The sequence below is a fragment of the Ciona robusta genome, chromosome 8, assembly GCF_009617815.1.
Source record: "Ciona robusta chromosome 8, ASM961781v2".
Taxonomy (NCBI): domain Eukaryota; kingdom Metazoa; phylum Chordata; class Ascidiacea; order Phlebobranchia; family Cionidae; genus Ciona; species Ciona robusta.
This window is the reverse complement of record NC_143242.1, coordinates 3,334,179-3,358,107: the sequence shown is the minus strand read 5'-3', so window position 1 is coordinate 3,358,107 and position 23,929 is coordinate 3,334,179. Positions and strand designations below refer to the sequence as shown.

The window sequence follows — 23,929 nt, the reverse complement described above, 5'->3', positions numbered from 1 at the left end:
TTTACTATTTGCTTGGACGGATGGGTGTTATAGCAATGCATTGTTCCGTAGCGGTGAAACACAATTGCCGTTTGCTAACGTGCGCTGTTTTGATTGCTGTTGCGTGAGAGCGCCATATGGTATTTAACAATGGCGAAGTAGGTGACCTTCGTAGAATAATCGAGAACTTTGTTGATTCTGGTAAGAGTAATCTACCACAAATCATATCCTACGTTGAAAGTTGAGACTGCTGTTATAATAACTTCTTTCGTTTCCCAGACCTGAAGGTCTAACTGTCTTTTCTGTCTTCAGCAAGCAAGAGGCGCTCGCCTTTGGTATTTTGTGTTTATTTTCGTGTGTACACAAACGCATGGTAAAGTGCAACGATACAGTGTCCGGTAGCAAAACAGGAAAAATCGGCTCAAGACACAATAAGCATTTGAAAATAAAGTAGGGAGTTCATTGCAAACTAAATCTGAACCGAAATTATCCCGTTAAGCACTTAACATACGCAAACACTAGAGCCTTCGGAACATAGGCAATAAAATAGGTGGGAAACCAAAACTACAATAAACCTAAGCGTGCTTGGTCGAGCTTTCAAAGCAGAACAATACACAAGTAAACAGTTGCAATATAAAAAAGAAATTCCAATAACAAAAATCGAATAGTAAGCGTAAGTTCGCGAATAAATTAGAGCTTGCTGTTGCACAGCAATATTTCGCTTTGGAAAATGAAGCATCGTTTGATTGTGGTGCACAAGTACGTTTTCATAGGCAAGTCATCATTCTACCCGGAACCGAGGCATCCGAGTCTGTAGGTTCGTGTTCGGCAGAGTGACGTGCTGCATCCAATGGAGATTGATTGTAAAGAGGAGAGTTTGAATTCGGGTTGTGACTGCGGCGGGTATCAGTTTGAGTTGGTATCCTAGGGTTAGGGGTACCATGCGACTTTATAATCATATCCTCATATAAATCTGCTTGTTGTAGTTTTTTTCCTGCTGTGTTGGTTGCACGAAATGCGACTGGGGGCGACAGGACATACCGTGGACTATTGGGTTCGTTCTTGCGGAGTGGACGGTCTTGATAGCGCGTGTCTTCCTCTGCACTGGGTGCCATTTCGGGACTGCAACCGCTTGAAGCAGAGCTAAAAGCAGCTCCGGGGCTATTGTTGAGATCAGGCATGCTCTGGTAAAAAGCGGAATCCCTTTGACTGTCAATGGGTAACCCCTTTCTTTGCGCACATTCATCGGCACTGTTCGTATCACCTGGACCGGTCAACCGTTGTACTTCTAGGTCGTTTTCATCGCGGTACAAAGGCGTCCACGGTTCTCGATGAATGCCGTTTTCTGCGGAGGACCTACCGCTCGTATTGTTCTCGTGAATTACTTTTCCACTGAGCACCATTCGCCCGCCAGAAGTGCGGCTTAGTGAAGCGGGATTACCACATGAAGAACCGGCACTGCTGCTCGCGCTGAAGTCGTTTACAATCGGATCGTCGGAGTCAGAACTGATCAGAGACCTGCGCCGAGTTTCACCATGCATTGGGACTGGTAGGTGCTGAGGGCGACCGTCGTGGCTGTATGGGCGGTAATGCTGTGTGTGGGGTGGGGGGACTGAGGGGCAGAAGCAGGAGGTTTCGTTGCACCGTTCTTGGTGATGCGGGCAATCTCCTGCTGCACGAACAGGGTGGGAATAACGTCTGGTTGGAGACGATGGCGGCCTTTCCCATTGCCGGTTCATTTGTTGGTTTGGATTGGTAGCTAATGTACTGGCGCGTTGAAAAGCTTGTCTTCGTAAATGGTTTCGGTCGTCAGAGTCTGGATACTGGGCTGGCATTGAGGTTTTAATGTGGTTCATTGTTTGGGACCGTGGGTGTGGACGAGGCTGCAAGCAATCGGGGTTTACATGGCGGGCATGGTGGCCGGTATGGTGATGGTGGGTGCATTCAACATCAGAGCCATGGTGGTGTAACGTGTGATGTTCATGCGTACAGTTAGGATGGCAGTGGCGTTGTAAGCGGTCGTACTGGTACGCCTCCTCGTCCGAGTTCTCGGGTACTGCTTCCCGATTTCTGTGGACTGGAGGAAGAAAAACGTCATCCTCCTGCGCGGATCCTCGACTCGGCAGATTCTGGGAAGAGTCGATCACTCGCTCAAGGCTGTGTCGCCTCATTTGAGGGGACGAAGATGATGGGAATTGTTGGGTGTTGGCTTGCAGAAGGCTTGAGCGAGATTGCTCTGAAAGTAAACGAAGTATTAGTTTTGGATAATTCAGGAGATTGGGTGTAATTTGTGAAATGTTAGGGCAATGAAGCTGGGAATGTAGATGGCAAACTAAAAGCATAGATTAGTGTTTGATTTGATAAGCTCCGCAAAATCATTTTGAAAAGCCACACGGAACTCAAAAGCACAGACGCGTTTTGCGACAGCAGATTTAAAATAAATTGCTGCGGGCAAGCAGGACCACAACATCAAAACAACAACTACCAGGCGTGACAACGGCTACCACGTACCATCTACTGCTAAAGTGCCGAGTTGGCTGATACTGCGAGGGGATATTGCAAAGCGAGACCGAACTCTAGGGGGGGAATCTTTACTCGGGTAGAAAAATAAGATTGAAGATGACGTCGTGTCATAACCACGACTACGCAAGGTGGCGCAACGCATACTGGGGTTGCATCTTGCGAGGCCACGGGTAGCGCCTGGATTAGCAATGTTTTGTTACTGTGGGCGAATGCTTTGGATTTTAAAGTATGGCATATTGATAAGCAAGCTGCGAAATTTGGCGCTATGCTGCTGGATTGGGTAGTGTGTGGAAGTTAGTGTGAAAGAGGCTACAAGTGTGCGCACTTACTAATGTAGAAGCGTCAGGATGTGGCAGGTACGCTCGCGCTACACTCTGTGCAAAAACACTCGGCTTAAATACTAGCTTTGTTGACCAGCCAAGTTAAGGCGATACAATTGAAAAGCCAGTATGGAGAAAATTCACGGATTTGTGGGACTTACCTCGGTGAGGAACAGTGTTGATATCTTGAGAATGAGTGACAACTGTATCGGAAGTTCGTGGCCCGTTGACAATAGTTTCATTCCACATACGTCGAAGTTGACCTTGTGACTGAAAAGTTATCCGTATTACTTATGAATAATGCAATGTGTAACGACACGAGAAAGCATTACAGAGCATCAGCAATTGCATAAGTTTCCTATTCTACTTACTGCGGCTGTTTGTGTGGTCAGAGTCGTGTTATGTGTAGTGGCTGCAGCTGAGTATCTTCCAGGGGTATATTGCTTCGAAAACGACATGCTATTACTGACATATGCTTCAGAAGTCCCTTTACTGCAACAAGACCCATGGCCGAAACATCTGCTGTATTCTGTGCGCACCTGTGGGTCATATAAATCAATTAGTTGTGTGATAAAGTGCAAATTAAGATTTTATAAAAGGTTATATATTTTTGTATACAATATCCTGAACAATGTGATTCCGACATAATGAACGCATTTCCCGAATAACGCTTGAAAGTTAAGCGCGGAACGGCCTATCCCGACTATGATTGTAAATATTGACCCATCAACAGCTATTACGGTATTCTAGTTCGTTCTACGGTGATGAAAGCGATGCCTTTAGCCAGGCCTCTCCAAAATACGTTGGTCATGGGAAAGAAACGGCCTCGGTAACCGGAGCGCTTGAGAAATCCTTCATACAACGCCAACGTACGCGGTGTTTGCATATACTGTTGGTATAAGCCAACACTTGCAAATCTGAGTGAGTTTTTTGACAGTAGGGCAACTGGAAATTCTTAAAACTGTTTGAAAATTCGCGATGCGAGCCAACGGAAGTCAAAATATTGAAATTGACTCCACAAACAAACAAGTTCAATCAAGCGTGTGTTGATATTCTCCGCGTACTGAACAACAAAAGATTTTTCACAATAACCCTGCTATTTTTTCACACCCGTTCTATTTTATGGATAATACGGCTTTATACGAACAATGCAGAGGTCGCATTCTGTTCAATATATTTTCATCCAAATTTGAATACGTTTTAGCGCTGTATGGAAGAGTGTATTGTTACAAAACAGTTGGCAGAAAAAAACGAGTATCTAGTTTCAACACATTTTGTTGAAAACCGCGTTTTTTGTTTATTGGAACGGTCGGTTACGTTTGGGTCTAAAATGAGTAGCCAGTTCATCACACCTGCAGGTATAGTTATGATAAGCGCTACTTATGTTTTGAGGCCAAAGACGCAAGAAACGGGCGGAGTGCTGATACTTCCTTTGTACTAACATTACAGTCTTTCGGCGGTCTCTTCGTCGTGTTTTGGCGCGTGGTAGTAAGCGTAACTGTCTACGTTTCAATTACGAAGTCAAAAATGTGTAAATGGGGCGATTATATCAAATTACCTTTTTCTGCAGTAAACAGTGGAAAATGAAAATGAAGAGTCCTTGGAAGGCGTTAAACACACAGAAGAGATACGCCATCACTGGCGCTTGCTCCCACACCCACAGTATTCCAAACGCCCAAGTAATTCCAAGCAGGCACAGTAGGACTGAAGCTCCTCGAACCGAAGATCTACATAAAAAATATGCTGATTAGCAAACTATAATTAAAATAAAATGAAAAAGTAAGTTTTTATAAGAATAAGAGACTGATGACGCAATTTTTAGGAGAAATACTAATCTAATATGGTACACTATTCGTTGGACTTGATTTTTGTCTGTTACATTTTCGTAACACTTAATCCGGGCTGTTAGTTCGTTATGAGAATCGTTCAACTTCACAAGGACTTGATTGGGACCAGATTTTAGGAACTAATTAAACGTTAAAAGTGACATAGTGTTGCTATATAGTAGGGTGGTGGAAGATTGGACACTTTTTTCACTTATTTTCTCGCATTATTTGATAGAAAACAAAGAACATTTAAAGAATTATAAAACCATATCATTACGACTCCCATAGACTATTGTTAATTGTTTAAAACACGATTAGGATATTTGGATATTATGTGCTAAAGTTGTCCCGTCTTCCCTACCCTACGATACATCAGCACGAATAAATATACATATATGTTAATGTAACGGTAGTTTTAAGATGTTTTACTTACTTGACAGCGTTCACTTTGGACGAGTCAGTGTACGTCAATGTATGGCGGTACATCTTGTACACGGTAATAGCCAGAAAAATGAGATTTGTTAAAATAACAGCGCAAACTGGGCCCACAAAGCTCCAGATAAAGCCGGAGTCGACACGAAGCCAACAAGCGTGCTCTGTACCATATCCTGACGGATCGACAGCAGCTGAAACAGCGACGATTACTGCTGGAATACCTGGGGAGAAATAACTGGATTATTGCTCTGATAATAGAATACGTGATATGGGTTGAAATGTTGCTTGGTATAGTTATGTTATACGAGCCTATTTGCGTTGTTTTAATCGATGCACTTTTTATGTTTTATGTGGATTAAGTCCTGTGACGAGTGAACCAAATCTAACTTTGGTTGATATTATCAGTGACTAATGTAGTGTAAAAACCTCAGTTAGGCCTGTCGTTTTTTTTAAATTTTGCTGGTACATATGATGGGACCCGGGGTTTAGGGCACGGATTTAGCCTGTTACCCCAACGCATTGAAGTTGCACTTACCGTATCCAGTGAGGTAGTACCACTTCCAACGTGACCGTCCTTCGAATACTTCGACCAGCATTACATAAAGCTGAAATCCTTCTAACGCCATCCACATAAAAGCTGCGAGGAAGAAGTAATGCAGCAGACCTGCAACCACAGCACATGGTACTTTGTGGGCGGTCTGGTTGATGCCCACGAGGAAAACTAGCTCTGCCACGAACAGGCTGATGCAGAGATGTTTGTGGATGGTGTTGCGGTCGCTTTGGAGGTTCCTGAAATGGGGGGAAAGGGGTTTAAAAATATAAATGTTAACTCAATGAAAGCACTGCCACAAAATTATATTAAAGCCGTGTTTTCGCACAAGTTTATGGAGCATTTTTCAAACACACGCCACGGCCGCGTTCTGTGCTAAAAACGACGCCCTGCGGTGCCGCAATAAAAATTTCCGGATGTTTACTACGCAACGCGACGCGTATTCCCTAGCAACCTTTAGAAACGGTGAGAACGCAATTTCCGTTGAACAATATTTGAGGAAGCGCCGGAAGGATACGGATTCCAGTGGTTCAGACCCCCATCTAACTACGCGTGCGTCGTTGGTCGCTTGTAGACACGGAACTAATGTTTCTGTCATGTCAAAACCGGCACAGTCCGGATTTTTCCGGATCTAACCAGATGGAGTGTGAAAAAACACGCTGTCTTCAATCGATGCGAAGTTTATTGACCCAGTCTTTGATGCTCGCCGTAGCATTTTCCTGATACTTTAATTAGTTAAGACTCGAGCGGCGGCTGCGTGCGTTGTTTAGGTTCTTCAAAAGAGCTGTCTCGGGAACTTGGTTTCACATAAACTCAGCCGTAACGAAAATTAAGGCGAGCGCTGGCTTCGCTTTCAGTTAAGCTAATTAATTAAAACTTCCAATTCAGAGGAAACGGATGTATATTGACAACAATACGATGCACGCTTCGTCCATCGATTGTCGTAATTTCAATTCCCTTAATGAAACTATACAATTAGTCAGAGTTAAAAGAGCATGGCCCTCTGTCAATCTAAGAAGAGAACTCGCCAGATGCGCACACAGACTGGGTTGGGTTTAAATTTGACATCAAACAGGGAATTGACGTTGTAACCGTTGCAGTCATGCGAGAATACCACTGACTTTCTGCGCGGCAAGAATTTCGACCCAAACTCTTTCGCCAATGAAAGTTATTCTTAGACCAAGTGGGTATATGACGTAACGCTAAACGCTGTAAAGAAAGTCAGTCAAGGCTAAATCTAAAAAACGGTGTGTGTTTATCGAAAAAGTTTTTGCCCCCCCCCCACAAAAATAATCTAAAAAAATGCATTAACCTAAAACGATGTCCCATAGCATTAGCCGTTGCTCCAGGTGAACCTTAACGTATCTACTGTAACAAGAGAAGCGGGCGTGAAGTCATAAAGAAGACTGTTGACGTAATCGCGATCACAGAACCGGTACACACGCTAACTTATCGCAACGAGTTTTAATAGGGTATGAGTTTGGCGTAACGAGAGGGTGAACCCTAGTTTCCGTAGCAAGCCGTTTCAAAACACTACCGCGTTTCAACTGGCTGCAAAAATCAGATTTCCGCGGTTAAACTTTGGTTGCGCTGTGGTATATTTCTTTAGTCGCGGTGAAAAGCTAACTACAGAAAAAATCAACGGTTAGCAGTTACGATTTTATACGATAGTTTTACTGAAGCAGTTTTTATCCCGAGCGAGTTTTGTCGTTTTGCTAATAATTTTTTTATCTTTTTTTATTAAAACTCATTTGATCTTCGCTACTGTTATGGTCCAAAATATAAATAAAATTTACGGTACGTATTTTAAACATTAAATGTATGCTACGTTCATATAAACTCACCGGAAAAATGTGAAGGTGTAAATGCAGATTAGAAGGCAGACTAAAGAAACCGATATCCCAACACAGCTGACAACGTAGAGAGCCATTTCGTGGCCCCATGACGTTACTTTGGTCCCGTGAACATTTACAAGCACTGCAAAGCTCGTTAAATGGTTGCAGGAGCATGTTGTATGAGTTGTATTCGATTCAACCACAGAGCAGCCTTTAGAACTCCATACACCCTTGTCCAAGCTGTATAAAGTAAATTAAACAGTCAGTTTTTATGCTAATAAATTGTATGACATGTTTAATGTAAAATTATACACCCGTTTTTAAGATGCATAAAGTAATTAAAATTTTCATTTTTATACTAATAAATTGTATGACATGTTTAATGTAAGATCACTTGCCAGTTTATAAAATGTATAGAGTAAATTAAACAGTCTGATCAGGCTGCTAAATCCTATGAAATTTTAACTTAAAATCATACACCAGTGTCAAAACTATATAAAGTAAATTAAACGGTCAGTTTTCTATGTTAATAATTTGTATGACACGTTTAAGACCATAGACCAATGTCCAGACTGTATAAAAAGTATTCTTCGGCTACCATGGTATGTTTAATCAGATCACACGTACCTTTCCGAGTATTTCCAGTACACGCACTTTCGAGGGGCATCTATGTTCTGTGAATGGAAACCTTATATTAGAATTTGTATCAAAAACAAGGTACAAGACTAAACAAAGTGCGTGCCGTGAGCAGTCATGCAGTTCCTTGTTTCGTTACAAAGCATTTGCTAAGCCGCAGCCCTCATTTTAAGAGAAATGGGTAAAGAAAGTGAACGGACCCGTGACTTATACAAAGATATACCTGAACGCAAGGGATACTTTATAATCCCGGCGTACTTATTGGAATTTGTAGCCAACAATTTGGGAGAAGCTTTGTTTAGTTTTTTTTTGTTAGGGGCATTGTTTTTTTTGAGTTCGAGATACCGCATTCCGGGGATTTGGCAAAAAGCAGTGGCGTAACAGTAGCGCTTGGCTGACAGTTGTTCGGTTATGAAGATAAATGGGACTTGGGGTAAACTTCGTACTTGCGCTTGGGGGTTGCGGTGGGACAACAGGGAAAACGATGTTTCGAACTTGCTTGACAGAAGATAAGGATGAATAACAACTACATATTACGGTTCTTCGTTATTGGGATTCGGGATGGATAGTGAGCGGTCAGCGGGCATGTTTACCCGATCCCATAATTAACTGGCTGTACTATTCGTTTTCATTGCGGGCAATTTCAAGGCGCGAACTCCAACCTTGTAGCTGTAGGTCGGCAATTAATGTTTTGCGGTTGAGGTATACTTCATCATTGCGGTATATGTAGATTTAGAATCAGATAAGCGACCAAAGTAATCTCAGGTTAACATTGCTTACATTGGGTAAACGAACACGGTTTGGAAACATTAGGTGTCCGATTTCATCCGAGCACCATTCCACCGGGTCTTAATCCCGTGTTGCAGTTCGCTATTGTTTGCTTACTGATTAGGCGGGACCAGGGGTCAGAGAAACGATTTTTGACGAATTGACCGCATCTAATTCCGTCGCGACTCGGCTTATCTAGCTACCGGGCATTACATGGAAGGGTCGAACACGGCTTAAGGTGTAAGCGCTTTAAATAAACAGGGTATGTTCCGGCCGGGGGATTTGCTATGTGTAAGCACGCGCTGGATTGTCAGCAAGCTTGTGATAAATTAGGACAACACGGTTCAGCCATTACGGCAAGTGGAGGTATTCGGGTCTTTGAGAGGGGTAGGACAGGTCAACTGGGCAGCGTTAATGAGCCCTCGTTGTACACCACGCTGGACCATGGCTCCGTGTTTTGCGAAAAACAATACAAATCGCCGGAGCGTTGATAATGAATGGCTAGACATAGTAAGCAAAGGAACTGGTCCAGTACTATATAAGTAAAGGATGGACTATGAGCGAACACGGGCTCATAGATCCTTCTGAGCGAGATAAGGAAGATAAGCGAGCCGCTCGGTTTCTGTAGGTGATTAGTCCGTGTGTGATGACCCGTTTAACTTACATGTTGTGATCCGGTCGAAATGGGTTAAGCTTCGCTCTCAAAGACGCTGAGAAACGAGCATGTTATACACCGTATAGTCTGCCTGTTCGTATTACCGATGCGTTACATCGTGTTCGGCGTGTTTCCCTAAATGCGACCAGTAGCGGCATGAATTATTCACGGAATCTATACGGTCATTCAGTATTGCAAATCTGTCGACGGTGTACTACCTGGCTGTGATGAAATGCCATCAATTTTAAAATATCTGGCCATTTTGACCTCTTACCTGCTTAGTTTCAAGTACAATCTTAACGGGCTTTGACAGTTTCACTTCTCGGTTAGGGGATCCGAGAGAAGCAGAAACGACGCGGGAATCCACATTCCAATCCTGAGTATCCTCTTTACCGTCTTCAAATAGCTTTACATCCATATAACTCCCAAGATTATTGTATAAGGCAAACGCAAGCTTCGTAACTCCTGTTATATAAAGGTATTATATTCAAAACTGTGTACAATATGTACAGATAATATTAATATATCCATAACTCTACTTCTGTACAGTCTATGTAAGTATACCCAACATTTCTATTATAAAGTGAGTTGGGGTAAGATACTCCATGTCTAAATTTTCTTTTTCCAAATTTAGAAAATTATATAACTGAATTTCCCTGGAGTCCTAGACTCTCAGTCTAAGAGCTTTGGCAAGTTAAAAAACTCGAAAATTAAATACGGGTGGCTATTTATGTTAACGATATCTATCTTATCCCACAATACTTTACAGTTACTGTTAACCTTTTATAATCTATAAAAACTTAGAAACAATTGTAGTATAGCTGAAATCGGAAGAGTTAAAATACAAGTATAATATGCCTGGCATCTACATAATATATTATGCGACCTATATTAATATACATACCGTTGCTTGCTTGCTGTACGATATCCCCTGCTGGCATTGTAACACTGTCCGTGGTGTCATACCACACAGTAGACCGTTGTAATCTGCTCGGATCCGGAAATACAATATCTTCCGAAGTGCTAGCGACCACAACAGTGGCTTGCAAGAGTAAATCTGTTTTCTCCACCATTCTTGGCACTATAAAATAATAAGACAAGATTTATATAACCATTTAAGATGTACTACGTTTGCCTACAGCTAAACAATAGCTTTAGAATACGGTTAAGTACAATTTCTAACATAACTAGTGAAAATGGGGTATCATATGCTATTTTCTTGGGGTAATTTTCCCAGACTTGAACAATTCTTCGGTTCTCGACAAAAAAGAAGTCACCTACATAGAATAAAAGCATGGTGTTTATGCTCTTACCGGCTGTGTCGCCCTGGAATCCACCGTAGTTATTCGCCATGCTATCCGCTAACACAAATCCTGCGGACTCCACGCTTTTAATAACATTATCTGCCGCCTTATATCGCTTTGAGCTCTCCATTTCTTTCCAAGTTATTGAGTTGCTGCTGTCCAGCAAGGTATCGGCAGCGTTAGTAACGCCCTGTTATGTAACAATGGGTAGAGTTAGAGTTAGAAAATGAGGTGAATTTGAAAATACATTTGCGGCAGCCAGAAGTAAACAGTAGGGTTATCTGCCGTATAAGGTTGCGTGAATTGGCGAAACTATTGCTTTTGACCTTTGCGCCGTTAAGACAACATTGAAAAGGCAAAGATAGTTCTAAGACAACAAACTGGGAGACATTTTGAGTTAATCTTTAGTTTTTTTTCTAAAAATTAAAAAGTGAAACATATTTTTTAAGCAAAAACGAGTTACAGACATACGTAAAATACGGAAACATTTCTAATTTCAAAAAAATTATATCCAACGTTGTGTGACGAAAAGCGATGTTGACACGCATTCATTACATTGGAAAAACAACCGAAATTTCCGGCGCCGGGTGGTTTGGGAATCTACCGTAGAACTGGTATTTAAGTACCCGAGAACAGACGCGAGCCAACGTAATGACGATCTTCCGACGCGCTGGCGTTTCACGGGCAATTGATATTAAAAAGCTGCGACATAAAATTAGATTCTTTGTCGTTTGGGCCAGACTTGCTGAGGTAAGCGCTTCTGACGGTACAGCGAGGATGCGAGTGGTAATTCGCTTAAATGCCAGTTTGGATTCCCGTTTTAAATGAGGGAAATGACTGACATGGTATGGGATGCTATTAAAACTGTATGCGTGTTCCCAAAAGAGCGTCGTGTTTTAGGGTAAAAGTCGTGCGGTCGCTTTTGCCACTGGTTGCTCATTTTTCATAATAGAATAAATAAGAAAGCCTGGCTTCGCAGCCAGTCACCGTAACGACCGGTTCCCTGGTCCCTTTCAAAACAAACTTGGAAATTTTAAAGTGCTGGTTACAACACAGGCCTGAGCGAAATGAAAATATTGAAACCTTTACGCCAAGGCCTGGTTAAAAGACATTTCACAGTAAAAATGCAACTGACGGAAAGCGATTGCCGACTGAGGCCAAAAACAACAAACTCCGCTCCTATAACTTATCAAGCATACGCCTTAATGGGGCAAATGGGGCATACCATATGTAGGCGAGGACAGGAATGACTGTTGTTGTTTACTTTCACGCAGGAAAATCAGTTAGTCACCCAGCAAACATGTGCTGACGAACTTAGGAGAATCTCGGCGGATTTTTGCCACTGGACATGCTCAAATGAAATCGGTATAACGCGGTTTTAGTTCGCACTTGTAACACTATACACCCGCGGCTATAGGAGTTCCGCCTTTCACCACTTTGACGCATAAAAGTGACCTTCTTTTGACCAGAATAACGACTTTTAATCTTACTGACTAAGTTGCCGGTGTTTCGCTAAATAGTCAGACTCGACATCACAGCAATGACGTAATGCTTGGATAAATAATTGAAGAAAAATCGACGTTTAAATACGATTACAAGCTCACTCCAAATACGGGTTCACCAGCGATCGAGTTTATTAATGGCCCACTTACTATTTTTCGCCCAAAACACGTTTTCTGATAATGGGGTACAATCGACCCGCGCCGACGACAGTTAAGCGACACCACACCCTTTTAAAATTGCCCACAAACGACTTGAGTCTGGGGTTACACTTACTGCCCGAAACCACCCATGTATTGATTAATGTATACCCCAACAATTGTATGCCATCCGTAATAGGTATATTGTTAGTAAATTCATTCATACCAGTATTATACCATCTGGCCTAAATCGCGGGTCCTCGGCAAGGACCTCACCCTCGTGGCCTCATAGAATAGAAATATCAAATATTTACCTCAGTAATTTGGCGCACTTGTGTTCTAGTCAGGGGAGTTGTCCCACTACCAGCTTGTGTTGCAGCTGTCTTCATAAGCCGAGCTGAATTTGTTACCTCATCGGTACGTAATGCTTCACCGTTGCGTGATGACATTTTAAGACCACGTGATAAATTCTCCGCGGCAGAGCTAGGATCGATCGTACCTGAATCATGAGAATACAAATTCGTTAATTAACTTAACGTTCATTAAGAACGCACACGACGAATTGGTAGGTAGGGCAGTCTTATATTTACCTGCTAGCAACTGAGATTCGATGCTAGACGTCCAAGTGACACACCGATTCATGTCGGGCCCGTTTACATCCCAAACTGCAGACATGGTGAACTCCTCTGTCGTGCAAGTCCATGTCGCTTGTTCTGTAATGACAAAAATGTCAATAAAATACCAGGCAAGTGGCATACGGCAGACATGTTCTTAAACTTGGCCAACAGCCTGCATCGGTAATAAACGATTTTTCACTTCGTTTGTCATTTCAAGTTTGAAGGAATGCTGATTTTACGGTCGTGATCGCCCCAGCCTGTTAAACTGCGCGCACGACTAATCGAATTCGCGGCGTCAAAATTGCAAAATCGCGGTCTTATCACGAGTCCACATCAGGAAACTCGCAGGCTTTGATCGCCAGACTGTTATCTCTGGTCTTCTCCGCTACAATTTGGTTTCAAAACGGCATCGGTAACAAGCGCGGTAGACGTACAGTTAAACGCATTCCAGCGCGTTAAACAAGCAACCTAAGGCTAGGATCGAATTTCCTTGCAAATCAGGCTTAGAAATCTATATATACATAACGAGGGCCATATCCCGAAACCCAGGCTAATTTCTTGTTGTTTGTGTAGTAATGGTAAAATTGTTCCTTTTGTGACGTCACACTCACCGTTTAGTACGTCAGGACACGTCATGGTACGAGTCTGCCCCAGCGACGTCACGGGCCATGTAATTCCGTCACGGGATACAGAGGGACAGCTCGCAACGGGGACAACAGGGGGTGCAAGGGTTGCAGAATTATGGGGCAACTTGCTCGGAGCGACGCTTGGACCAAAAGGTGATTGCTCTGAAGTGCTGGTGGTCCTGACTGTAGTCGTTGTCGTAGTGGTAGTTGTACTTGTAGTGGTCGTCGGTTTATCTCCTAAACGATAATGAATGTGTGAAACTCCTCCAACCCAGTTGTCCCTTATGCTGAGTTGTCTTAATTTGCCAGTCTTACATTACAAAAAAAAACAGGAAGTTACATACGTGGTAATTCGTAAGCGGGATGTGAAGTATGAAATATTAGACACCCATGTTAAAATAACTGTCAATGATAAACAAGTTACACTCATTTATTCAAAACTAACTGGACCGGTTGCATTGAAGTATAAGCGACCAAACATGGCCTTATATCCTATACGTTCTTTATTAGGACCTTATCCATATATAGTCTAATGAAACCAGGTGCACTGAAATGGTAGTTTGGTAACGTACCTTCCACGGGGTCTGGTAATCCGAAATGTAGCTTGTAATAAACCGCTTTACTAGTTGTCGCTTCCCATGCGTAGATAAGCCTATCTCTTGGGTTGTACTTTAGCGACGTGAAATTGTAGTTCAGGAACGACCGAGATTTAGCGAGTAATCCTGCAGGGTGTGGAAACGTACGACGTGGCGTGGTTGGGAGGTCACGACCAGTTCTAAGAAACCCAACTGGGTCCGATGGCGAGATCGGTCGATTCCTGTCAAATCCGATAGCGACAAATCGACCGTTCCCACTAACTGCATTCGTGTTGTACATATACTCAACTTCGCCTGTGCGGGAACCAACAACGTATAAAACGCCACAGATCATGAACGTATGAAGAGCTGTTCGCTTTGGGTAAGTCGTTCGCCATGTTTTCTACAAAACAAACACGTTTTACCAACCATTTCTAAAAATACATATGATTTCGAACATACATTTCTTTAGAATTACCAAAACCTATAATCCCAACCGATACAGGACTTAACAATTCTCTAGTGTAAGTTGGGATACCTTTAGCACTAAATTCCATATTTTATTTGTCTTTTAACATTCAAATACGTTGTTTCACAGTCGTGAGGATACGGTTACATAAATCTCTGAATGTTCTTTGTTTACTACCCAGTGCGACGAGTAAAGAGAAAGAAAGCCCATTATAGAGACCAGTTTGTCGTGCCCTTACCTCAATTTCAAGTGTGTCCTTATTAATCTTGCTCACTACAATTCTATCAGCGTTGTGAGTGTTGGTGTATATTGCCCATAAGCCGGATTCGTCGACCGCCAGCTCAATGCTATTAGCCCCATTGCGGTGGCTTGTCGAACGGTCAGTATGGCCCGGCAAGGCTGTTTCACGATGTCTGATACGAGTGTGCAAGTTGTACTTTACGATGTTGGCACTGGAAGCCTAAAATCGGACCATGTTATATATATATATACTGCAGTTTTATTATTTTCTATTCAACGTGGGAGTCCTGTAAAGTGATACACCATTGGACCTGAGAATTAGGCAACAGCAGCAGGCCCAATACTCCAACACCCAGGGTGCTACCGTATGGACTTCATCAGATATTGAAGCCTGTCGCTTCCCCGAAGGTAAACGACACGGCCTTCATTGGTAATGATTAAAAATGCTTTAAATTTTAACTGTTTAAATATGTCATATGGGTATGCTTACCTTGACGAAAAACAAGTTCCCATCATAAACCACGAAACTTGTTCCTGACATCTGGTAGTGAATGTCGTATTCACTTATAGCGCGGTTGCCATTTACGAAATGCTCCATATTTTCAAATTTCTGAACAAAAACAACCATGTTAAACGCCAAGTCGACAAAAACACAAGATAAGGTGTAGTAGTGGGATATTCGGACCGCGTCACTTAAAACTCAAGTAGGTAAAAAAAAATTAAACCGTAATACAGTATACCAATAGGAATTTAAAGACTTGGTATAGTTATCATTGTGCCAACTGCATAAATTGAGATATTTTGTCTATAGCATTGAGGTTTTATTAAGACTATACAGTATTATATTCACTACAATTTTTAAATGTTTTTTGTTTACTACTAAACGAGACGAGAAAACAGAGTGAAAATGTGTCCCATCTTCCCCCACCCTAGTATATATTGATAAATACCTGCAGTCTTGGCTGTGAGGGTGAGGCATAGAATACGTGGTGTGGGTTGTATATTGGATCCTTTGTCCACGCTCCTTTCTGCGCTCGCATCGTCGTGTCCATTGTCACATTTGAGGCGATTCCAGTAAGAGTACCCGGGCAGCCAAACACTGAAAATTAAACCATTTACTCAGGAACGATTTATAATTACTGGATAGTCGAACCAGCCATTTCCAGCAAAGGTACGAATTGAACGGAATTGTACTTTAATTTTAGACCGCTAATACGTAGCGTAGTAGCACGGGTGGAAATTAAACAATCAAGACAGTCGTGCCTACGCAGTGTTTACTATAGGGTAGTATGTAGTTTTAGAAAGCGAGAGCTGTTTGCTCATGGTTGGTACTTTGTGACCGAAATGGGACTAATGTATGATGTTACCGACGGAAAAAGTTAATGAGTTGCCAGTGCGTAGAATGGAAAAATGATTTATTGCCCCTATAGATAGTCGCATTTAATGTCGTTAATGGTCTGCTTCCATTTGCCTTTCAATCGACGTGCGTCCGAAGTTGGGACATTAGAGAAACTAAGCGCTCGTAATTACCATGTCATTCAGTGGAAAACAAATACGAGAAACTCTCGTGTGATCTGGACTGTTTAAACTCCATAATTGCAGGTGTCGCGCGTAATTAGCAAGCAGTAAACGGAAACGGGGGCATTAGCGGGATTATATTTGCCCCAGTCACTGAGTAAAGTAATAGGGCCTTTAACGAGCGCCTTAAGTAAGCAAATGATAAAAACCTTTGCCGTCGACAAATAAAAAGCTCGATAGGGACCACCCTGGTTTTAGGGTACAAAATTGGACAGTTTGAGCGGAAAATTCCTAAAGAACTGTCAAGTTATGTGACTATTATGATTTATGGGGAAAATCTGTCCAACTTACAGCGGCAGCGAAATGATCGGGAAAATTCGATTACGCTTCGCATTAGCGAAATGGGAGGCTTGGTATCACGGCACCTGTGCGTGTAAGACCCAGCTGTGGCGGTACAACGCCGGCTCGGATTTAACCAAAATACACGGTTCATGCTTTCGGAAACGTTTCCCGACTGTACGCACCACTTTCGGTGTGTTTTGTGAAAGTCAACATCATACGTGGGTAAGGAAATGGTAAATATAGAACCCCGTGACGGCGGGCGAAATAATACGCGTTGTCGTTAACAAAGCAATGATCACGGTTTATACAGAACGATTATGCCATCAGCGTTGACGATACCGAATATACGGATGTTAGCTTTTAGGATTATCTCTGTCAAAGTCGTATTACCGGTCAACGCGAAGGTCGAAATAGAGATTGCAATATTGCTCACTGATTCATAGTTAAAGCCCGTGCTAAGTAAACTAATGACTAGGTACGGCTCTGTGTATTGTCGGTTAGGCGTTTGGTGAAGGTGAATCGATAAAAAATGGTTTCCTTTAAGTATCTGGTGTTTTTAAAACGTCGTTTTGTGGAAAATGGGCTACCTACACAATAATACTGCCGTTTGTATGCGAAATTATACGGCTCGATACAGTAATGACCGGCGGCGCCTTCAAAGAGGGGAAACCCAACCAACGAAAGACCCAATCGATCATATATGACTTGCTATAAATAATTCCTCCCTATAATTGACCTCAACTAAAGACCATTAACCAAAAGAAATAGAGTCAAGCTAAAAGCTCTATACTCTAATGCTGCTTTTGAAGATTTGTATAGGCTTGGCAAAACATCCAAAAATGGGCATGTAAACAAAATTGAACAAGAGCTTACTGTATTTGACGCAGCTGAACGTAACGTGAAGGTACTTGAATGTTCCGGGGCATGGGTCTGGGAAATGCTCGTCCGAAACGTCTAATTTGCACTGGGTTTGGTTGTTGCACCTGCAATGAAAAGACTGGGTGAATGCGTTGAAAATCCATGGATTATGACACAAGACTTCACATTGTAGGCGGTTACTTGAAAGAAAAATACCTGCATGGTGAAAGGGTGAATGTATAATATCGATTGAAACGGGGCTAAGGCGGCCTTGTATATCAACAAGATGCCACCGAATTATCAGGCCTGTATGTTCGCACCTACCACAATCTGCGAGGTAACGAGGTAATGTCGACGTTTTAGTCAATTTTACAAATTCGATTGAATTCCCAGCGGTGCCGTTTGCGAGCAAATTGCATTAACCTTCAACGCCTAGGCAAAATCATGCCGGTGACGCGGTGGGTACTAAAAGGTGGTTTGTCGGTGTTGTTGCTATTTAAAACAGCGGTGCGTATAATGAGGTGTAACTATGCACTCGTCAAATTTACATAAGACCGAAAATCGTTCATGGAGCGGTCGCTTCTAGGGGGTTTGATAGCAGGTGCTTTCAGCGATAGCGGGAAGTCAAATTTCGTGCAAGAAGCAGTTGTTTTAAAAGTAGGTTTCGATTCCTATTTTAAGTGCCGGGAGACACGTCGTCATTCGCAATTGCTCAGCTAAGGGTGTAGACATAGAAAAGGGCCGTCTTATAATAACCCGGTTTTTGGTTGTTGGTTTTGTCGATTCCGTTTAGATCTTCCGCAGCGATTTCGAAAGGCCGCGGTTAAAACGGCTCGCGGGCAGAGGACCCACTGACCCGTCGAACATCAAGGTAATGACCCGTGGCCAGCAGCGTGCCTATGTCTTTCGCAATCATTTGCCCTCCCAACAGCTATGGAATTCCATAATTACAAACGAAGACCTCTTGTCCTGATGACCGAAATCGGGCCGGACCGACCGTGCGAACGGACGAACTGTCAAACCAGCGACGCGCATTTCTTCGCACTTGCCGAGAACCGGAGACCACGAAGAAACCTGGTATGCGCTGAAACAACGACCGGAGTATTAGGACGATTTCGAAGATGTTATCAGGCGTTTCAAAAGGGTACCGGACACTGTCCAGCACCGATTCCAACTTTCTGTCAACCAAACTTAACGCTTCCTTTGACCGGGTTGTTCTACGCACTCAAATGACCGAAATCCTGTCAAAGAACTGAATGTCCTTGAGGGAGGTCCTACATGTTCAAAGGCGCCTTATGTAGGCGATTAGGAGGCCGTGCTATGTTCGGGACTGGTCTGGAGATCGGTAAGCAGATACGAGGCCACTAAAGCGATAGTGTCGTGCGATTTTGGTTAATTAAAACGGCATAAGAATAAGATAAATGAGCTTGGGTTCGGCAGCTTACATGCAGCAAGCGGGAGCGACACGGTGATAAAAGATTACAACATCAGCGCGTCAGGAAACACAGCTGGCTGTGAAATTGCATATTATATTTCGAGAGATGGATCATTTCGGCGGCGGATCGAGTAGCTTCATTTTACGGCGTTTAATGCCGATCCATCTGCTAGCATACACCAATGGGTAGGATCGTGACAATCCAATAGGCTTCACTTGCCATTTGCGGAGCAGCTAATTCTTATAGGTCCTTACTACGACCATCGGTCGAGTGCTCTTAACCCAGACAGATCATTCAAGCTTGACTTTAATCGCATTGGAGATACGTACACGGATGCAATACACAATTCTGATTGAGACGTTCACTAAAACACATGACAGCCAGCCCTGTCGTTTTTACCCAATAACTCATTGCACCAGTAAACAGATTTAACACGGTTATAAAAAGTGGGGAGTTTTGTAGTAATGCCAATATAATGCGACCTCTTTGGCCCTGTCCGCCATAACTTGGTTGCGCAAGCTTCCAATTTCTTAATACATCTAATAACACGCGCAACGGGGCACTGCTGGTCGAGTAATTGAGTCAAACAAAAGCTGAACGAAGCTGTAAACTAATATTGGACTGTCGACGTTTTTGTTTACGTCCGCAAGCGAGGTTTGAAGTCAGGATGGCCTATCTAGATTCCGATCGCGTTCGTAGACATCAACGAACTGTCATAATATTAGTGTAGCAACGACTAGCTCACGACAGGCGAGTACAGCGCACACCGAAGTCTAGCTCTGGGCATTGGATTCATGATTTACAAAACAAACAGTGTGGACGACATGCCCTTAACCGTGGGACGGTGACATAAAAATTTCAAGCGCTGGCTTTAAAATTTTCGGATTAGTTACCGCAATGGCGAAGTTTGCATAGCAAACTGAACAGGGATTTTGACTGGCGGGTGTATTGTTGCGCATAATCTAATGCCTACTTTGGTTGCAATGCTACATTGTATACTGAGCTACATCTGACAAGCCAATGATAACGCATGTATTGTGCTTTGAATCTCAAGCAAGGTTTTTCGATATGAGAAAGTGGTCAGCATTTAAAATGAAACAGGCCGTCTTCGAATTACTTAAGTGCGCTGAAAATCTGCTGGTGTCAGGTTCGCCATGGACAAGCGGTTATCTTCTTGCCCAGCTAAATCTGTACCAGTCTCGTCCTATAAACACCCTCTCAATCACAGACGTCGACAGCCACTTTTAACGAATCACAAAATCAAAGGAATCAAATCTATTTGTCATAGTCCGATTTCGTACGTACTTGCTTGACATTATGTCGAACGCCTCTGGCAGGTAGCAGGCAGTGTTGCGCATCTTCTCCGGTGTGGTAGCGCACGTGTCCGCGGTCTGTCTGCCGTATTCCGCTGCCACAACCTATGGGTTAACACAAAATATGAAATATTAATGCTGGATCGAAGTGCAGGTCACTTTGTGGTTATAGGTCGGAATTGACAACAAATTGCTTCCTTTCAACGGGAATAACATTGTAACAGGGAGCCGGAAATGAAACCAAAAGCGTGCCTTAATTACTTTCACAAATAGGTTAATAGCGTTGGGGAATTGAATTTAGGTTCTTCTACGTGACCCTGGACATGGTTATGAAATAAAGGGAGAATTTGAATGGTGTCATTAACTTTTAATTGCTTTATCAAAGAATCTTGCAATGTGTGAACGGGAGAAGACTTGTGGTGGAAAACGGGACTATTCTAGGTACTTGTCAAAGCAAAACCACAAATCGCCGAATATTACCGCCTATAGTTGGCTGCTTAGCAAGCTCTGCAGCTCCAAGCTTCCTGCAAATCCTACAAGTGCCTAAAATACCTGAATAACGTCCGTTCCTGGGCATCGTAGAACTATTGGGTATCCTTCGCAAGCCATCTCGCTTGGTATCGGAAATCGAAGTTTTCCGCCGAGCCGCGCTGAAAACGGAAATATAAACAGTTTAGCTGTCAGTTTATCTTCTGTACCACAAGTCTCATATGCGGGTAAGATTTATTAGTTTTGTTCGCCCCTTTGTAAACTATACACGGCACAGCGACAAAGAGGACGCTTATATTTATACACGCGCATTCAAAATTAATGAAAGTGTATATTATGTGGGCGCTGCAACACAACGACGGCAACACGAATAGATGATGTCGGTGCTTGGTTTAGATTAAAACTAACCCGTTGAATGATAGGGAGCGCTGGCAAGTACGATATACTCTACACGCGACTGCATGGCTGTCACTTCTTGCGGTTAAGGAAAGGACTAGTGCTCCCTAATTTTAATTACTAGTTTCGGTGCGAAACTTTGCATTGGTATAATATGCAAACGCGACTTGTTAAACATTTGAAGATATATAGTTTGCACTTTACAGTAAATTAGTTACAATCGCTATTACGTGTAAGTCATTTTTATAAATTTTATATAACTATTATTATATATGCGACGTTACATTCTGCAAACGTTATATTTTGCAATTTGCTGTAAATAAGCCACTATCACTTACGAGCCTTACGTGATTAGCATTTTAATAAAATGAAAACAATTTAATTAGGAAACTGAGCACAGGGAATTAAGACGGTCAAAAGAGTTTACTTTTAACCTGGAACAGTGGTACTAAATACGTGGTAGGCTAAATTACAATGCAAAGGCGTTAATGCAAATTAATAATTTAAGTTCAGGGACATAAGGTGTCTTTATAACAGCAGAAGCGTACGGGCTTCATCAAAGCAATATTCCATAAGGGGGTCTCTGATTGGGATGGAATATCGGGCATTTTTATGGAGTGAACAATATCGAAAACATTAAATATTAATAACTTCAGAGCCTGCGAGCTTATTTTGTGTTGTCTGCCGGAATTTGAATAAACGAGACCACGCAAGTCGGTAATTAGACCGTAGGAAATGGAACAGAATGAACCGTGCGTAAGCCAATCAACGAGGTTTGGAATCTTAAGTCTTAAAGGGGCATACCAGCGAAATATATAAAAATAGATAGAGATGCTCAAATGAGATCTAAAGATGTCACCAAAAATACAACTTTGATGGTGCCTTTAGATCACTTTTAAGGATCTCTATCTATATACAAATTGAGACTTTACGATGGTATGCCTTTTTAAGGTAGTAATTTGCAAAAGCTTTTGGGGGGGATGTTTTGCATGTATAGTTAAGGTGACACGACACAAGCCGATACATTAGCAACGCCAACGATATGAGATTTCCGCGTCCGGGAACGACGGGCGGTTTGCAAACAACATCGACAGGGCTTGGTTCGATTAATAAAGCCGAGACGAGCGATTGAGATAACTCTATTTGATTAGCAAAGATCTCCAAGATGGACTGGTTGGGCGCGGTCCAACGAAGTTTGTGTATAAAGTTTCTCATCGTTTCGATGTTTGGTCGAGCAAATACGAACTCAGTCCACATTGTAGAAAGCGTAGTCGTGTTACAAAGGATAAACAAACACTATATCTCAACCGAAACCACTGTACCTATACCACTGACTGTACAATGGGGCATTCACATTCAATAACGACGCCTTGTGTGCGAGATATAGCTTACATAAACTCCCGGGTCCTAATCGGCGTATTGGGCAGGAAGACATCTGCTATACTGTAATCAAATCACTTTTTATTCGCTAATGCGCAACACCAGACTGTAGGCACTGCCGGTTGAACCCCTAGAGCCGGGAAGTTATGTTTTTCCAAGACGCTTGTTCACGCCTTCGATAAGTTTCAATGGGAGGCTTATTGACATTATAGAGATTAGGAGTCGGGCTCAAACTGGCGTCCGTAAGTGTTTATTCATTCCAGTTTCAATAGCAGATTCCTGGGTCGGAACGCCACGATGCCAGCATTGTTACACAGTGGATATTAAGGAATGCCAACGCTCTACGTACGTTATACGAAGCTCTATTTACACGAATATAAAGACATATTTAACCTGTCAGCTTTGCACGAGAGGAAATGTTAATAAACGTCGGGTAAAAAGCGGCGCACGAATCTGTGACAACAATCCTGGCTCTGGGCCCCAAAGTTGCATCACTGTTGAGCGCCGATCTGCATTGCGTCATCGTCAGAAATTACGTCACTGCTGGGGTAGTAAACTCGGTCGAAGACTGAGATTGAGTAATTCAATTTGACTCGTGCAAAATGGGATCAATAACGACGTGTCCGCGATGGCCACGATTGCTGGAATAATTAGCCGAGTTTGGCTGGTCGGTTAATAACGTAGCCCAATGCAGCAATAAAATATTCATGCGCGCGCAGATCGAAACTGGACGTGACCACTGTCGCCTACGATAATTACCAACCACCGTATTACTTCTTACCTTGAACAGTGCAGCTCAGTAGAGTAATCAGGGCCAGGGATATGAATAATTTCTTTCCCTTCATATTACGGCAAGGCGTAATGTTCTCGGCTTACCGACGTTCAGAGGTGAATTAATCCTTCTGTTTGCACTTGTATTATCTTCTTACAACACACGCGTCAATCTATTTGCATTGTTTAAGTCCCTACACTTAATATAACCTAAAGACGCGCCTGAAAAAATAAATAGCTGTCATGAAACTTTGCAAAATATTCATCAGACTTGTCGCCACTATATGATACAGAATCTTCCTTTAGTAGGGTAGGGGGAGATGGGAGATCTTTTCACTATATTTTTTTGGACCATTTGGTAGCAAACACAAAACATTCAAAAAACTATAAAACCGTATCCTCACGACCCCCGTAGATCGTTGTTAATT

The 23,929-nt window shown here is 42.6% G+C and overlaps 2 protein-coding genes across 3 annotated transcripts in view; one reads left to right on the top strand and one right to left on the bottom strand.

The window, feature by feature from the left end:
- LOC149732348 (ATP-dependent DNA helicase Q5-like) overlaps positions 1-23,929 on the top strand; it is a 96,392-nt gene that overhangs the window by 36,665 nt on the left and 35,798 nt on the right. The gene's annotated exons all lie outside the window — the stretch shown is intronic.
- Positions 309-23,929, bottom strand: LOC149732351 (adhesion G protein-coupled receptor L3-like). 2 transcript variants are annotated; one of them, XM_089883697.1, is made up of 23 exons: positions 23,512-23,929; positions 21,018-21,115; positions 20,458-20,570; positions 17,732-17,841; positions 15,949-16,097; positions 15,489-15,608; positions 14,997-15,218; positions 14,287-14,692; positions 13,700-13,951; positions 13,062-13,184; positions 12,786-12,970; positions 10,841-11,021; positions 10,432-10,608; positions 9,802-9,992; positions 8,096-8,142; positions 7,478-7,708; positions 5,619-5,872; positions 5,082-5,304; positions 4,381-4,549; positions 3,194-3,361; positions 2,984-3,092; positions 2,491-2,679; positions 309-2,215 (listed from the first exon to the last, which is right to left on the bottom strand). In XM_089883697.1, the coding sequence occupies exons 1-23, from the start codon at positions 23,573-23,575 to the stop codon at positions 747-749; spliced, it is 5,250 nt and encodes a 1,749-aa protein (XP_089739823.1). In that variant the 5' UTR covers positions 23,576-23,929; the 3' UTR covers positions 309-746. The 2 variants fall into 2 exon arrangements, with proteins under 2 accessions (XP_089739823.1, XP_089739824.1); XM_089883698.1 differs by lacking the exon at positions 2,491-2,679 and having other exon boundaries at positions 23,512-23,924.

Bases quoted from the DNA above. Each gene is read 5' to 3' on its own strand.
- LOC149732351 (XM_089883697.1), bottom strand. From the start codon at position 23,575: ATGAAGGGAAAGAAATTATTCATATCCCTGGCCCTGATTACTCTACTG. The intron at 21,116-23,511 runs GTAAGAAGTAAT...TTCCGTTTTCAG, and splicing joins ACTGAGCTGCACTGTTCAAG to CGCGGCTCGGCGGAAAACTT. The intron at 8,143-9,801 runs GTAAGAGGTCAA...TTCCATTCACAG, and splicing joins TTGTACTTGAAACTAAGCAG to AACATAGATGCCCCTCGAAA.